Source organism: Gymnoscopelus braueri (assembly GCF_963280865.1).
Source record: "Gymnoscopelus braueri genome assembly, chromosome: 4".
NCBI lineage: Eukaryota > Metazoa > Chordata > Actinopteri > Myctophiformes > Myctophidae > Gymnoscopelus > Gymnoscopelus braueri.
The window spans coordinates 16,636,455-16,653,779 of record NC_137605.1 but is presented as its reverse complement, the minus strand read 5'-3'; the positions used below and the strand labels follow the sequence as shown (position 1 = coordinate 16,653,779).

Sequence of the window (17,325 nt, the reverse complement as noted above, 5' to 3'; positions counted from 1 at the left end):
CGTACTGTAGCTCTCAGCCTTACACAGCAGTTTCTCTATCCTCTAGGACTGTACAGCGCAGTCGGGGGAAAAAAGCACACAGTGCACTGTGCATCATTTCTGGCAACGGTTACCCTACCCTGAGCCAGAAGGACCGTGTCTTGTCAAACTGGAAGAAATATTAAAGGTTATTAAAAAACAGGGGCTACATTATGTAGCAGCCGTTTCTTTAAATCAGTGATTCTCCACCTTTTTAGTTTCATTGACCCCCAGTTTGATATGCATTAGGCCACGCACCCCCTCCTTAACACTGAGAGTGTACAAATGGAACCAAATGGACCAGTAAGGGTCCATTTGGTTCCATTCGTAGACACTTAGGGTTACAGACCCATGAGGGTTCATTTGGTTCCTAGCTATCAATCATTTAGCAGAGAACGGCTTTAAATGGTGCTTTTGTTTTATCGGTTTATGCTTGGCAACCAATACGAATAGTTTTAACTGATAGAGTATTAGACAGTACACTCAGTGTGCCAAGGCCAGTTAATGCTTAAAGAGAATTTGACATGCTTCTGAAGGGCGTGTGGGTGACACCATTGGGAGTTGGCTGCTTTGCCTTGCAAAGCTCAACATTGACTGACCCTGAACTGCCTGCACCAGTCTATTCCAGCTATTTTATTGACTCATCTGTTCTTATGTGTTTTAACATGCTGTGCTTTCAGGTCTGTTTTAAAGCTATAAATTACACTTTGGTAGAGGTTCGGGTTGTGTAGTTACCTTGTAACTGCAAAAGGAATGTGAGTGCTCATCACAAACAACAGTCTCTAACCGGGTGCACGGTTCAGAATGAATTAAACTAAAACTAAAAGATCACCAGCAGACACTTCAAGTCCTTTTAGGACTAACTACAAACGGATGCGTTTCACCGCGAGCCTTCTTCCTTCAGCATGTCACATGCTGAGGAAGGCTCTCGCTGTCATCGTTGACCTTTGCATTTGTTCTGCTTTTATTTTGAAGCACATTGAGTTAGCGCTTGTCGTATGAATGTGCTATATAAATAAATGTGACTTGACTTCTAGTGCTGCCCGTGCTAGACAATAAAATATCCTAAAAGGACTTGGCAGTGAGCGCTGGTGATCTTTTTGTTTTAGTTTGTGTAGTTACCTTGCCATGATGTAACTCATAATCAGCAACTCCAAATCAACAGAAATTTGTATTGTAATGTTACAGTACACACTGGTAGAATCTGCTTTGTTCGCATTTGTTTATGTTCTGAAAGGGAGTCTTTGAGACCTGTGTTACCGTGCAAAGTCAATGAGAAGACAATTTTGGAATATCAATTTATAATCATCGGAGCAACAATTGAACGTATCTCGGCTATGCAACCGAAACTTCTACTAAAGTGTCATTTTCCCTTAGCATGCTGCTTCAAGTCTTTCCTTGAAAAAAAAATGTCTCAAGTTGACCACCATCTAGTTAACTAATTAACTAACTATTAAATAAATAAACATTCACCAAACTCCCTTTTTAGATACCAAGAGGCCAAATCAAAGTGTTGCTACTTTAACATACTGTAGCAATGTGACAATATTTCCAAGCATACTTAGGCTACTGTATGTACTGTAGGCCTATATATCATGATTTACATGTCGATATCTGTCAAATATCATGTTGAAACTGTGGAAACAGCAGTTAAGCTATCTTTTATTTAACAGACGAATTCTGCCCAGCTGTGATACTGTTATGTCTGGGTGATTTTCTCTCCTGCATGCCTCACATTCTTCATTTCCTTTTTCAATGGTTTCGGTGATTTTCTCTGAGCTCTGCCAAGCACTTTCAAGTATGGCTAATCCTACAGAAGCTTGGTAGTGTTCATACCGGTGTGCGCGCGCACGCGCACGTGTGTGTGTGTATTTGTGCGTGTCCTCATTCAGGTCAAAAGGATTAATGTATACCGTTAGCATCCCGCATTAGCGCTCGAGCAGGGCTGTCGTTGTGAAATATGGTCCCCATTCACACAAAGGGGATCGCAGGTATACGGCTGCTGTCATATAAAGCACTGAGGGATTAGTCGTGTACTTCTAGGCTAATGGCTCCTGTTAGACCTCTTCTGCTGCCTTTGCAGTGGACAAGGACATCAAGCAATGAGTGATCAGTTGCACTGTTGGTCCACATGCATCCTGAAGACCAGCACTAGGTTGCACCAAGTTAAACTGTAGTAGATTGAACGTCATTTCTAATTCGTGTTGCAGCACCTGAAAAGGTTCAACTGTAGGTATGAGAAGTCCCTGTTTGGATTCCCTGTTTCGATTCCTTGTTTCAATTCCTTGTCCCTGTTTCGTCCCCTAGCCGGCCGGACTATTTCCTGCAAGTCGCTCCCATACTCTCTCTATATTTTCCCTGCCTCTCTCCACTGTACCTGTCAAATGAAGACTCAGAAAAGCTGCCCCCAAAAATTACACAAAAAAATAGTTTCTACCGAAATCTGACACCTACTGTTGCACCATCAAGTTCATTCTTAAGAGAGAACTTTCACCCAATTGGTGCAACAGTCTGCAGTAATACTTCCCTTTGGCTCAGTGGTCAATGTCTAGTTTCACATAGAAACTAGAAGTATTATTGAATACTAGAAGTAATAGAAGTATCTAGTTCAATAATAGAACTGTCTGGAAACCAAAAGGGCCACAGGTTCAATCCCTGCCACAGTAAAGTGACCTTGAGCGAGATACTTGTATCCATAGCTGCTCTTAAGAGCATCAGCTAAATGTAAAGCATCCTCAGTGTTATTTAACTCAGCAGAGTGTAAGAACAGACTTGCATAAACACTATACCAGTGTTTGTATAAATACTATGCCAGTCTTTGTATAAATACTATGCCAGTGTTTATATGACCACCATGTCAGTGTATTCTTTTAACCACTTATACAAATATACATTACCGTATGACAAATAGCGAAATTAACTGATCTACAAGATCACAACGTGTCACTTGTTTTGAGCTTATAGATCAGCTACATTTGCTATTCTATTCAAACAATCTTGAAATTGTTTGAACATTTTGGAAATCTCTCTAGTGAGTGAGTTTGTCACCAGCGTATCTCGAGAACTGCCGGTTGACTTGGACCTCGGTGTGCGTATCGCCGAGGCCTTGAGGGTGTGATGTGCCTAGTGGGAAGTCGGTCAGTTCAGCAGATCTCCCAAAAAAATAGATAAATCCGCAAATCCCCATCTAATATGGAGTACCCTGATGGCATCAATATGATGTCATATTACTGACGTCATAGACTGGCCTGGATGCATCACACAGAACTCCATATATGGGCATAAAAGAGACTCAAACAGATGACAGGTAAAGGAAGCGGGTATTGTGTAACCGTGTGGGGCATGCATTCCCAACGGGCACCAGTCTAATATTTGGAAATGTTCTACTATAATGACATGCCAAAAAGAGGGGATGCCAGGTTGAAAGAGGTGAAACTCTGCCAGAGTTCGTTGAACACTTGTGATGTTCAATCACACTTGAGGAACGCCTGCCCCGAAGCCATATCCACACACACTGTGAGTGACGGCTCCCAAATCCACACTTGTCAACCCAAAATAAACACTGAGCCATACTGTACATCCTCACTGACAGGAAGTCTCTGAATAAGAGCACCAGCTAAGTAACTGAAATGGAAATTTGGGGCATGGTGGTGACACAACTGATTACAGCATGTCACATACTATACAGTAGTCAAGGCGAGGCAATGTTTAAATTTACATTAAGCATCGAGACATTAAGACAGACCATTGTGAGAGTGCAAAAGAATCACGTTATAAAAGGACATTTTGAATACGCAATAAGCACAATTACAGTGCAGAATGAAAACCCGGTAAAAGCATGCTGCAAACAGAAAGGGTTTCAGCTTTGATTTATAAGAACTGAGAGTTGTAGCAGACCTGCAGTTTTCTTGGAGTTTATTCCAGATACAGTATGCGATGCATAAAAACTGACCACAGCTCATCCATGTTTAGTTCTGACTCTGGGTTCAGTGGATGGTTCATGGTGTAGCCAAGATCAGGAATGTATTTTTGGCCGTAAACCATTCAGTGCTTTATAAACCAACCGTAGTATTTTTAAATCTATTCTTTGACAGGCAGTGTAAAGATGTACTGTAAGAACTGGAGAGAGATCATCCACTTTCCTGGTACTATACTAGTAAGGACTCGAGCAGTAGTCGTCTGATCGATTTTTTTGGGAGACCTGTAAAAAACACAGTAATTACAGAGTCTAATGAAGATGAATGCATGTACACGTTTTTCCAAACTTGCTAAGACATAAGGGCATGGCCACACATCCGCGTCCCGTTCACTTCCATTCTATGGAAGCAATGGGGTGCAGCTCGTTGACGCATTTTGCGTTCAACGCGCCCGAACCATGGAATTCAACACTGGTGAACTTTGACCGGGCGTTAACCAAAGGGAAAGAAGTGTGTTGTTGACCCCACTTGACAGGCTTGTAGTTTTCTTTTGGTGAGCCAACCACTCCACGAACTACATACCAAACAGCCAGCACTGCCCACAATCTGCAAGACAACATGGGAAATTGATGTGTCTGACTCTCCAGCATGCGTTGGCAACTCCCCCTCCGGCGCGTATGTGTGACTGTAGCCTAAATCCTTTAATTCTTGATATTTTATTAAAATAATCAATGTCAAAGGCTGATTGTGTATTTGTCTTCTTAACCCATTAAAACAGCATCTGTGTCATTTTGGATTTTAGCTATATATATGTATATATATATATATATATATATATATATATATATATATATATATATATATATATATATATATATATATATATATATATATATATATATATGATATATATATATATATATATATATATATATATATATATAGAAACATACGTTTTTCAGAAAGTAAAACAAAATGTGCAGATATGCAAGCTCACAGCTCGTCACTTCATGCCGTGCTACGAGCTTGTACATCTGCTATTTTTGAAAAACTCAGACCTGAGTCAGACTGACTTACAACATTGTGGGTGCGAACACACCTATGGCCTGTGCTTGCCTCTCTCTCTCTGCCCTGTCTTTGCTGTCATACAGTATTGTCACACATTTTGCACTTGATGTGTGTACATTCTGCGCTGAGCCAGGGGACAGAAGACCCCATTAACTTCCATGTTTGTCTCTGACAGTGTACCAGCTACAGCAGGAGGCCCCCAGGCCCAAGAGGGTCACATGTCCTCAGGAGGTCAGTATATATAGTATCTGTAAATAGATATGGTGCCAGGCTACAGGCCAGGGTCACGTTAAAAGTCACACAAACAGTAAACACGGCTATAGTGCACTGTAAATTACTGAGGTTTAATGTATCTCTAAGTTAAAGGGGATGTAAGTGATTCTTTTTTTGTTGTTGTTAAAATAACTGTTAAATAACTATATTCCGCAATTATCGTCATGATGGAGTGTTTGTTTAGTAACAGGGCTCTCCCCGTCTCTCCAGCTTTTTAGTAAACAGAAAATTCATTTACAGGTTGGGATACCAATTTTGTCATACCGGATACAGCATAAACAAGTGAAATCGGAAGTGATGAACTTGGAAATTGGAACTGGAACACTATACAATTGAAGCTTATGAATGGCTTCAATTGTATAGCCCTTTATCGGGGTTCTCATTCCTGATTAGATACAATTGGTATCCTGACCTAATTTTTTTATTTCCTGTTCACTAAAGAAACAAACACTGATAGCAACGATTACTATTGGAATACAGAGTTTTAACTTTTAACAAAAACCATAAACCTCAAAAACATATCACTTACACCCCCTTCTCAAATGTGAATTTGACTGTGTACACTAGAGGGTTTTTATGTTTCTGTACTTATGGTTCTGTGCTTTCCTGTTATCAATCAAATCAAACCTAAGAGGAGTTGGCACGTGTCATGTGTAACGATTGTGCCAGTGCAATCCATTTCTGATGGGAGCTGTGTGTACCTTATTGACAAAGCACTTATGATGGCACCATTAGTTTGAAGAGAAACGACTGTGACGGCAGCCATGAGCTAAGCTAGACCTTTATTCAAAATCGACAACTGGGAATTCACAAAAATAGGAGATTGTATTTTCGACTTCCAATATGTAGATCGTGAATTATATATATACATATATATATATATATATATATATATCTTTATTCAGAGATGGTGACCCGAGGAAGTAGGACTTTTAGTATCGTAGCTTTCAGTCTAGTTATATCTTCTAAGGTTGCTGCTTTTAAATATCAACCCAGGCAAAAAAAAAATTGCTTCGGAAAGAAAATCTCATTATTCCTTGCAGATATTTTACATGAATGTGTCCCATTTTCTTAGAGGTGTTTTATAAGACATTATATACCATATGGTTTCTACTAGGCCTCTCTAAGGAAACATTTCACATTACATAAAAATGTAAATATATATATATATATATATATATATATATATATATATAATATATATAAAAATGTAAATATATATATATATATATATATATATATATATATATATATATATATATATATATATATATATATATATATATATATATATATATATATATATATATATATATATATATATTTACATTTTTATATATATATATATATTTACATTTTTATGTAATGTGAAATGTTTCCTTAGAGAGGCCTAGTAGAAACCATATGGTATATAATGTCTTATAAAACACCTCTAAGAAAATGGGACACATTCATGTAAAATATCTGCAAGGAATAATGAGATTTTCTTTCCGAAGCACTTTTTTTTTGGGGCTGGGTTGATATTTAAAAGCAGCAACCTTGCCTTTTAGAAGATATAACTAGACTGAAAGCTGCGATACTAAAAGACGCCCTACTTCCTCGGGTCACCATCTCTGAATAAAGACTTTGTGCTGGTATTTCCTTCATTTTGACCCCACCCAGTGAAGCACATGATGAAAAGTATATTGATCTGAACTGTTCCCTATGCTTGTGAGACTTCCACTGCGGATAAGACTACACACACCCTAACATCACACTGTAATCGTTCATTCTCGATCCGTCACCATGCTGCCTGCGTTCTCTATCGTCGCTGTCGGACGGAAACCTTGTATGTCCTCAACTGTAAACAAATGTTTCAATGGATCCATTATAGTTATTTCAGTCGCAAGCTCTCGTTAATACTTTTCATTGGTTAAATATTTATAAAAACCCATGGCCACACTTAACCACTTTCACTTTCAAACATTTTCGAAAATAGCAACAAATTGCTGATCTACAAGCTCGCAATGTGTCACATCACAACGCGTTGTGAGCTTGTAGATCGGCTATTTTCGCGGCTTTTGCGGGACATTGTTGTACGATGAAGTAGTTGGGCATGAATTTACTACGGGGGAAAAAAACGTAAAAAGTTGAAATATGGAGATATGAGGTTTCTGCCCGACAGCAACGATATGCTTGTACTTAACCCTCCTCCGCCCAGGACAAATGGTTCAGCAGCTTGCAGACAGGGATGCAGACAGCCACTGTGATTTCTGTCCCATAGCATGGACTCCTTTATCTTTCACACACACACTGCCAGAGGAGAGATTGCTAAAGCCATTAAATTGAAGCTTTTCTTTGGTATGATATCACTCCGTCAGCCAATATATCTTTTCTGGCTTCCAGATGGAGAACAGGCCCAAGTACTACGGCAGAGAGTGAGTGTACTGTAACTTCATTCCTTTTCTTAATAACACCCGCCTGCTCTGCACAGGGGGTTGGGTTGGGTGTTATCTGTCATTATTGCCTAGTATTAGATGTGGTTTGGGGCTCCCAAGACTTGTGGGTGGATGGGTGTATGTATGTGTGTATGTACGTACGTGGGTGGGCTTTGTGTGGGCTTGTGTGTGTGTGTGTGTGTGGGGGGGGGGGGGGGGGGGTGCGCGCATGAGTGCATCTGCATGGGTGTGTGTCAGTGTGTGTATACTTATGTGTTCTGTGTGTATATATGGGTACATGTTTGTGTACGCATTTGCGAGTGTGTGTGTGTGTGTGTGTGTGTGTGTGTGTGTGTGTGTGTGTGTGTGTGTGTGTGTGTGTGTGTGTGTGTGTGTGTGTGTGTGTGTGTGTGTGTGTGTGTGTGTGTGTGTGTGTGTGTGTGTGTGTGTGTGTGTGTGTGTGTGTGTGTGTGTGTGTGTGTGCGTGCGTGATAGAATAGATACAAAATGTCTGGGAATAAACTGAAGCCGTAAAAATAATTAATCTGAATAAAAGCATCGGAGGACCCATAAAAATGTAGTAGGATTCTTCCATGTATTATATGCACTACATCAGCCATACATTACTAATGTTTGTGTTAAAATTGAACTTTTTAGGTACTTTGTGTCATATTTATATGTCAAATAAGTCAGACGCATGAGATGGAAAAAAAAAGTTTGAGGCATAGAAGCCACATACAGTATGGTATACATGTTACAGTATACCAAGCATCTCTAGGAAAACGGTCATCGTCGTCTGGGTAGTCACGGTGAATCTGTCATGTTGCTTCAGATTCCACGGCGTCATCTCTCGTGAATATGCAGATCAGCTGCTGGTGGGATCGGAGGGGGCTTACCTCATCAGAGAGAGCCAAAGACAGCCAGGGACGCACACCCTGGCCTTAAGGTACTGTATAGTGACAGAAGAACACACACCCCTAAAGGTCTGCTATAGCATTGACTCTGTCAGTCACTCATGCAATCTTGTACTCAATCACACTCAAATCAATCAATCTATCACTCTTTCATTCACTCTTTCATTCAGTCATTCAGTCAGTCAGTCAGTCAGTCAGTCAGTCAGTCAGTCAGTCACTCACTCACTCACTCACTCACTCACTCACTCACTCACTCAGCTAACATTATGCCATTATCTCCTTGCTGGCAGATTCGGCCACCAGACTCTCAACTACAGGTTATTTTACGACGGCAAGCACTTTGTCGGGGAAAAGCGGTTTGAGTCGGTCCACGACCTCGTGACCGACGGCCTCATCACGCTCTACATCGAGACCAAGGCGGCGGAGTACATCGCCAAGATGACCACCAACCCCATCTACGAGCACCTGGGCTACACCTCGCTGCTCAAAGACAAGATGGTACACCGGCTGAACCACGGGCGGACGGAGCGCCGCCGAGTCACCTTCCAGAGAGACGAGAGGGTGAGGACTCCATTATACTCTGTTCCATTAAACTGTATGATCTATCAAGTTATGGAATTTAGTTCAGCTCAATTGCTTTGTTGAGACTGCAGGCAAATCTGATTTGTTTCTCAAATACATTCTTTAGGACTGACTGTCCACACTTATTTGCAAGGGATGAGATCGGATTTGTCTTTCTTTATTTGTTTATTTGGGCGGGTCAGCAACAGAACTACAACAGTAGTGGCAATGCAGTATATTCTATATTTGTGTATTCCCAGTGTCCAGACTGAGACTCATACAGTATATATAAATCCGATTTGAATTACATCTCAAACCACCTAGGAACAAACATGTCAAACATTTTTGAAAATAGCATATCTACAAGCTCACAACATCCTGATGCAACACGTTGTGAGCTTGTAGATCGGCTCCCTTTGAAAATGTTTGAATAGAGCTTACAGTAATTGGTTAAATATCTCATTCGGTATCGTTATTTTATATTATTGAACCATTTGGGGAAGAATTACCTGAGGTTCATGTTTATTTACCATATTTCCAACCACTGACTTTGGTCATATTTCCAACCACTGACTTTGGTCATCTTCCTTAGTTTACAGTGAAAGCTTTTCTCTATTTAGACCTGTTACACCTATACATTGTTATACCTTTCAAGCTGTGTCATTTTAGTTGTTGCTATATATAGCAATATTAAAACAATTGTGTTTTTGAATAGATTTGGTGTTTTTCAGAAAACGTAGGTCAGGATTTAGAAGGTGTTTTTAGAGTCAGCCTCAGGTATAAATGGGTTAATGCTGTAACACCCGTGCAGTGGCAGCAGTGGCTCAGGAGGTAGAGCGGGCGTCTTGGAAATCGGTCAATGCCCGGCTCCTCCTGGCTGCGTGTCAAAGTGTCCCTGAACCCCGAACTGCTCCCGATGGGCAGGTTGGTGCCTTGCATGGTTTCCTCTGCTGTCGGTGCGTGATTGTGTGTCTGAATGGGTGAATGTGAAATAAATTGCTTTGGCGCTATATGAATGCTGTCCATTTACCGTGCATGAGAATCAAAATGATAACCGCATGCGTCAAAAGACTAAGTACTGTAGGTCAATCTCTACAACAATGTCATCTCCTGATCATTGCATAAACCTTTACCTGACACAAGGAATTGACAGCATGTGTTCTCCGTTACTCATCAGTTGTGTAAAGGGAGGTTACTCACTCCAATCACCCACCATGCTGGCCTTATCTTTTGTACAAACACAGTGCTCATTGTACATAGCACTTTGCATGCAATGATTTACCCAAGGAACAACTGTGTCAATGTGGATGGGAAATGTAGAGGAACGAAAAACAATCTGTTTTTAGCTGGAATGAGAATTGCATCCACACTATGACAACTGTGTTTATAGTGTTTTTGCATTCTGTACAAACACAATGAGAAGTTGAAATATTGCATTGGCCAACCTAAATGGCATGGGGTTTTGAGGCAATGTTGAAAGAAGGAGGTTAGAGTTTCAAGAAATGCATGCAAGCGATTGAGGAAAAACTCTAAATAGCACAAATTATTTGAAGTTTGTGCCATAAATCATTCTACAGTATACAGTATGAACAACAGTGTCATTTTCCTGTAGGATCTCATTTGGAGCAGAATACACATTACTAACATTCCAAAAACATCTGGGTTAACATTTTTATGCATTTGCATTTGCCCTTCAACAGTGTGTGTGCTTATGGTACCAAGGCCTCGTTTCACATTTGTCGATTTCCCACAGCACGGTAAAATTGCCATCTACAGTAATATTGCAGGGCTTGTGTGGGAGGTGGATTGCCTCTCTTGTCTGGTGGACAGGCAGAGGTACATTATCCCCTCGCCACCCCCTCCACCCCCTCCACCCCCCACCCCCCACCCCCACCCGCCGCCAGCAGTGCGTATTCACTTCATCTGCTGCGCTTCACTGCGTCCTCTGAAAGGTAATGATGACTGAGGGGACCGGGGACTTGTCTCGCCCGCCGTCATGTAATCAGACAGACAGCGTTCTTGGCTGAGACGAACCGCATACAGTAGCCTTTTGTTTTTCCAACACGCTGCTGCTGAACGATAGTCTGTCAATGATTAACTGTCTGCTCGAGGAATGCGTAGAGTAGAGTGTCCTGTTTTCTGACTGGGGAGGCAAGCCTTACCTCCACTAGATGGCAATCCAACAAAGCTCCTGTCGTCTTTCCCCTGTCTCCTGACAGATGCAGGGACTTAGCATTATCTAGTCTTTTAACTTTTTAAGTATTTTCTAAAATTGTGAAAAATGAACCCCACTCCCCCCCCTCCTAGAAAATAGCTGATCTACAAGCTCTGTAAATAGGCTTTTTTCAACATTTTTGCCTAGAATGACATAAGTAGGGAGGTTGGGGTTAAAGTGGTTCTTTATAAGAAACACCACAATTTTTCATAGAACATGCCTTTCATAGGGTTTTTACCCTTTATGTGACTTTTAGCTTGACGATCAAATCAATTACTTGAGGAGGGTAATATGTCTTCATACGCCCGGCTGATAGTTTGTCAGCCTGACAGCCGGTGAACGGCAGGGATATGACAGACCTGTCAGAAGGCAGTGTTATTAACATGTTGCACTATGGAGCTGGAAAATGTGTCAGCAGCAGTACTGCAGCAATTTGTAAAAGTTCAGGCTAATTTATACTTTGTCGCTCGCAAGACCCTTTGTACTGAAAAAATACATTTCAGTTGAAAATAGTCACACATAATGCACCCAAACGTTTTGATGGCCAAATTTCAAGCAAAATATGAACCAATAGAGAACATAATATTGAATGAGCTGTTTTCAGAGATGAGAATATATGGATGAGAGAGGGTGGATGGTAAAGGTATGAAACAGCTCGCTGTTGGAATAATCACATTTAAATAACTAGCCTACTCAGGGACCGTGCATGCAATACCCATTGTACCTGTTGTCAGAGTACTCACTGTAACCCATTGTTAGATTACCCAGTGTGGTACCGGTTACCACAGTACTAATAACATTAGATATTACACTCAATAGGTTATTTATAAATGTGCACAGGCCTAATCTGGAACAATTCTAGTCCTGAACGATGCAAGTTGTGAATGCATGCCCCCTGTTTATGCAATACCAGTACAGTACTTGCTGTCAGAGTACCTGTGGTACCCAGTGCGTTACCCACTACCATACGACCGATCCACCAAATATGGAGATATGGGGATGCTGATGTCGTCAAAAACGTCATGTTAATGACATACAGGGGCATACATGGGAGACAGACGTTATATCGTGCACGATACCACTTATATGTGTGTAGTGGCACAAACCTAACGCATATCTCGGACAATCCGTGAGGTCAATGGGTTGCCTTGGTTGTTCATGGAAGCCGATGCCTACACCACCCAAAAAACTAATGGTATGAAATGGGGGGTCCGTGGCCTAATGCATGTCAAACTGGGAACCCTTGAAATTCAAAAAGTTTGAGAATCACTGCCCTAAACCACACTGACTGCGCCTACTACTGTGCAACTGCTAAACACACAAATCAATCCACATCCTTGTCAAATAACGACAACCAGAGCTACTCAGTGCGGCGAAAAGCTCCCCTTTGGCGAGTAAACATTTACAGATACAGACATTTGCGGATGTCTAGATGTCTGGACTGTCAGTTCACTCTGTAGCTTAATAAAGCACCTCCTACTTCAGCTGCCCACTTTAATACAGCAGGAGCTGAGAGGCTGCCGGCACAAATGATTGCAGGCTTCACACAGCATCGTAGTTGACGAAGCACCTGCCTTCTCTCTGTCAATATAAACAGAGTGCTGCGCACAGATAAGGCCGTGTACTGCATTAAGCACAGATCTAATCACAACCACCTGTCTCATCCTGTCCTTTTTAACCTCCACTCTCATGTCTCCCTTCACTTTTGAGATCTAATAAGACAGAAAATGCCTTAAAAATTATGTTTAGCAAAAATCCAACTCTATCTTCTCTACTGGTACAGTAGTAGTAGTTGTATTTGCTGGGGGGGGGGATCCATGCGTCTGCTTTTGATATCCCCCCTCTAGTCATTAATTTTGATCACTGGTGGGGATATGTTTTATTCCTGCTCTAAAATAGCAGTACTAGCTAGTACAGTATCTACTGTACTAGCTCACAGTCACAACGCATCACATGTCACAACGCGTTGTGAGCTTGTAGATCGGCTGTTTTCGCCATTTGTCGTACAAAGAAGAATATAGGACTTAAGTGATTAAGTACATGTCCCCCTTTGTTTTTTTTTACTAATTGAACCCTGGGTGCAGTACGAATGGATGTGAGAGGGGAATGGAGGCCTTGTCCAATTGCCTGAAGCAGAGTTTTACTTTTATCGGTTCATGTTGACAAAATACACCACACCCATTAGTGCGAGAGATGGCCTCGCCGTACAGCCAACACTCCCATGTATTCACTTCATGTGTTGTTGATACTTTGTAATTGTCATGAGTGCATAGGGTTTAGTACTGTAGGCAGAATTCTCCCACGAGGCGTGAGGGATTTGCTTTAATCTGTCTGGCCACCTTGCGCATATACTTTTCTTTGCACGCATGCACGCACACACACACACACACACACACAAACAAAGAAACATTCCCATACATGCACATGTGCGCGCCCACACACCCCATCCATTTTACATGTCAGTGTCACTACAGTGGCGTATAATCACTCGCCACACTGGTTTTGATCACTGCAAAGCTTCTAACGCTGTATTCACGGCACGCTGGCTGGCTGGCGGCGACGAAGCGACAGGCTTCACATCATTTTTAATGGAAGCCAGCGACAGGAAGCTACAAAGTGACGTCCATCACTTGTCGCTGCGTGATGCGCTACCAGAAAAAAAGATGAGCTGAACTCAAGTTTTTTTCAGCGCTCCAGTGATGCAGTGAAGCATCAAACAAACATGATGTTTTTAGTTCATTTCCACGTCCCTTCTATATCCCCATAATTCCTGTTCTGTAAATGAAAGAAAAACTCATTCCTTCAACAGTGACTCAGCACGAGTCAGCAGCAATGTAGCTGGACATGTGTGGTCATTTGTAGCTTTGTTTCTTTGTTTCCGGCTTGCCGCTAGTGTAAACCCTGCATAAAAGGGAACTACTGTATGCGACATACAGTATGTATCATTAGTTCTTCGCTCGGGGCCCGCTTGCATAAAACATTTCAGGACAGATGACTGTGTGCGTTGTTTTTGCAGTAACGCAATGGCTTCTCTCTCCTGCTTTGTCTGCTGAGAGAGCATGTAAAAAATAATTGACGCCTATTTATCTCTCTTTTGATTGTGACTTGTGAAAACAAGGGGCACTCCTTGCGTGGCATCGCAAGCATACATGTTCAACAACAGCCCTTTAACAATGATGTGACTTACAGTCGGCCTGGGACACAGTAGCTATTTCTAGTCCCATTTTTACAAAGGGTCTGTGTCTTCCATTCGTGGACACTGTACGATATTCTTTGGCTTCTGTACGCCCAACACAGAACGTCTATTTTTCTGTTTGTCAGGGCTCGCTCTGTGGGACGCGCGCGGGTCGGCCCTGTTGCTCTTAATGGGCTAGTGCCCACAGAAAGACCGGTGTTGTTTTTCCCATGATTCCATGCGGCCACCACAGAGTCTGCTCAGCTGTGCCCGCACACAGTGCTTTGTGGGAATAAAAGGGGTCAGGCCGTTGTAAAGAAAGCAGAGCTTTTATTTTTTTTTGTCTATACCTTTTGTGCCCTTTCTTCTCTGGCTCTTCTTTAAGAAGACAAGGAGCCATCTGCCTCGGGGACAAAGATATACCCCCCCCCCCCCCACACACACACACACACACACAGTCACTCTCTCCCTTTCTGTCACCCCCTCCCCCCCAGGAGTTAATATCTCTTGCTGGTCCTTCCATCAACATGACTCCTTCATGTTCTCATCTGGTTTGACTGTACAGCATGACAGTACATTGTGGCTGTCCCTTATGACAGTACATTGTGGCAGTAAATTGATGCTGTACATAGTGGCTGTACATTGATGCTGTACATTGTGGCTGTACATTGTGGCTGTACATAGTGGCTGTACATTGATGCTGTACATTGTGGCTGTACATTGTGGCTGTACATAGTGGCTGTACATTGTTGTTGTACATTGTGGTTGTACATTGTGACTGTCCATTGTGGTTGTACATTGATGCTGTACATTGTGGTTGTACATTGTGGCTGTGCATTGTGGCTGTACATTGAGGCTGTACATTGTGATTGTACATTGATGTTGTACATTGAGGCTGTACATTGTGGCAGTAAATTGAGGCTGTACATTGTGGTTGTACATTGTGGTTGTACATTGTGGTTGTACATTGTGGTTGTACATTGATGCTGTACATTGTGGTTGTACATTGTGGTTGTACATTGTGGTTGTACATTGATGCTGTACATTGTGGCTGTACAATGTGGCAGTACATTGATGTTGTACATTGTGGCTGTACATTGTGGTTGTACATTGTGGCTGTACATTGTGATTGTACATTGTGGCTGTACATTGTGTCCTTTCAAAAGATGCCAAACCCTGATGATAAATGTCCTCACATGACCTGTTTTGTCTCCTACCCTGGTCCTCTGTGGCTTCTCAGTCACTGCTTCTCAGACTGTCAACGACTGGCTGCGTGGTGTGAAACGGGGTGCATTGGCGCCCCAAAGCAATTTCTTTTAAGTATGGCTTCTGTGTCTATCAGGACCGCAAGCTCACAATCCTCTTACTTTTTTTTATCTCAGCTTTGCAGTCGCCCTTTGCGTCTTTCTCCTCTCCCCTAGAATTCCATTCCATCCCACTCGCTGGTCGTTCCAGCTCACAAATCCTACTCTTTATTCGCTCGCTGACCTTTTTCATTATTTTACACAATACCCTCTATCTTTTTTGTGACTTTAGTTTCTCGCGCATTCTTTCGACAAATATTATATCTTCCTTTTATACTTCGTTTTCTCAGCTTCTCGTTCAAGCAGGGGCCGTTTTAGAAAAGGTTATGAACGGAATCTGTGTGATATTTGGTATTTGACTCGTAATGTGACGTTACATTTATTTAACGTTTGTTTAAGCGTACTGCTATTTTCTGTCCTGTCATCCCCGGGTTCTGAGTTTGTTGATTAGCTAAAGGTTGGCTGCTACTGTAGGTGTTGCAGAAGCCATTATGTTGATGGTGATGAACGCAGTGTATGACACAGTAATAATGTTGGCACAAATCATGGCTGCAGGCCCTGCAAAAGAGCTCCTCTGTGGGATTTTTACTGAAGGATTTTGTTCTTGATTGGGCACTGCAGGATTACAGTAGGTTTATTGTCGTAATCCCTCCCAATCCCAGTATATTTGGCATACTGGGATTGGGGCTGGTGATCTGAGAGCAAAGGATATGTTCAGACTGGAAGCCCAAATCCGATTTTTGGCCTATCCAGATTGGAATCAGATTTCTTTATTTTTAAAGATTTTTTTTGTTGCTTTTCTGCCTTTATTGATACATAGTATACAGTAGGCTGACAGGAAATGGGGAGAGAGAGATGGGGAGTGACACGCAGCAAACGTCGTCGAGATCGGGATTCGAACCCGCGACACACTGTCAGGCTAGGTGCCCGGACCGCTGCGCCAGCCGTTCGGGCCATAGTTTTTTATGAAGTTTGTGTGGCACAATGTGAATCAAATCAAATTTGAGCCACATTCCTAGGTGGTTTAAAATGCAAATCGTCTCTGTCGGGTGGAAACCTCATATGTCCAAAACTGTTACTTTTCAGGATTTAAATTCGAAAGTAGCAGATCAACAAGCTCGAAACGCGCCGCTTCGTGCCACGCTTCGAGCTTGTAGATCTGCTACATTTGATGCTTTCGTGTGACGCTGTAATACGGTCAAGTAGGACATTAATTTACGAAAAAAACACAAAAAGTTTATGGAGAATAAAATATGGAGACAAGAGGTTTCTGCCCGACAGCAATGAAATCAAATGTGATTTCTAAAGATGTGTCTCGGTCTGGACACTCTGAAGCCTGATTTAGACTTCGTCATACGACGGTGTCTGCTGCTGGAAATAGCCAACAGAGTATAAAGCTTGACTGTTGAGCATTATTCATGCCTATGTCATTATGTCGTTACCACAGCAACCAATGCAGATAT

The 17,325-nt window shown here is 41.9% G+C and overlaps 1 protein-coding gene across 1 annotated transcript in view; it reads left to right on the top strand.

The window, feature by feature from the left end:
- chn2 (chimerin 2) overlaps positions 1 to 17,325 on the top strand; it is a 50,670-nt gene that overhangs the window by 15,304 nt on the left and 18,041 nt on the right. Inside the window, exons 3-6 of the mRNA XM_080426611.1 lie at positions 5,179 to 5,234; positions 7,662 to 7,693; positions 8,526 to 8,639; positions 8,898 to 9,168. Of these exons, the coding sequence (XP_080282737.1) occupies positions 5,179 to 5,234; positions 7,662 to 7,693; positions 8,526 to 8,639; positions 8,898 to 9,168 (473 nt within the window). The remainder of the gene's footprint in view (positions 1 to 5,178; positions 5,235 to 7,661; positions 7,694 to 8,525; positions 8,640 to 8,897; positions 9,169 to 17,325) is intronic.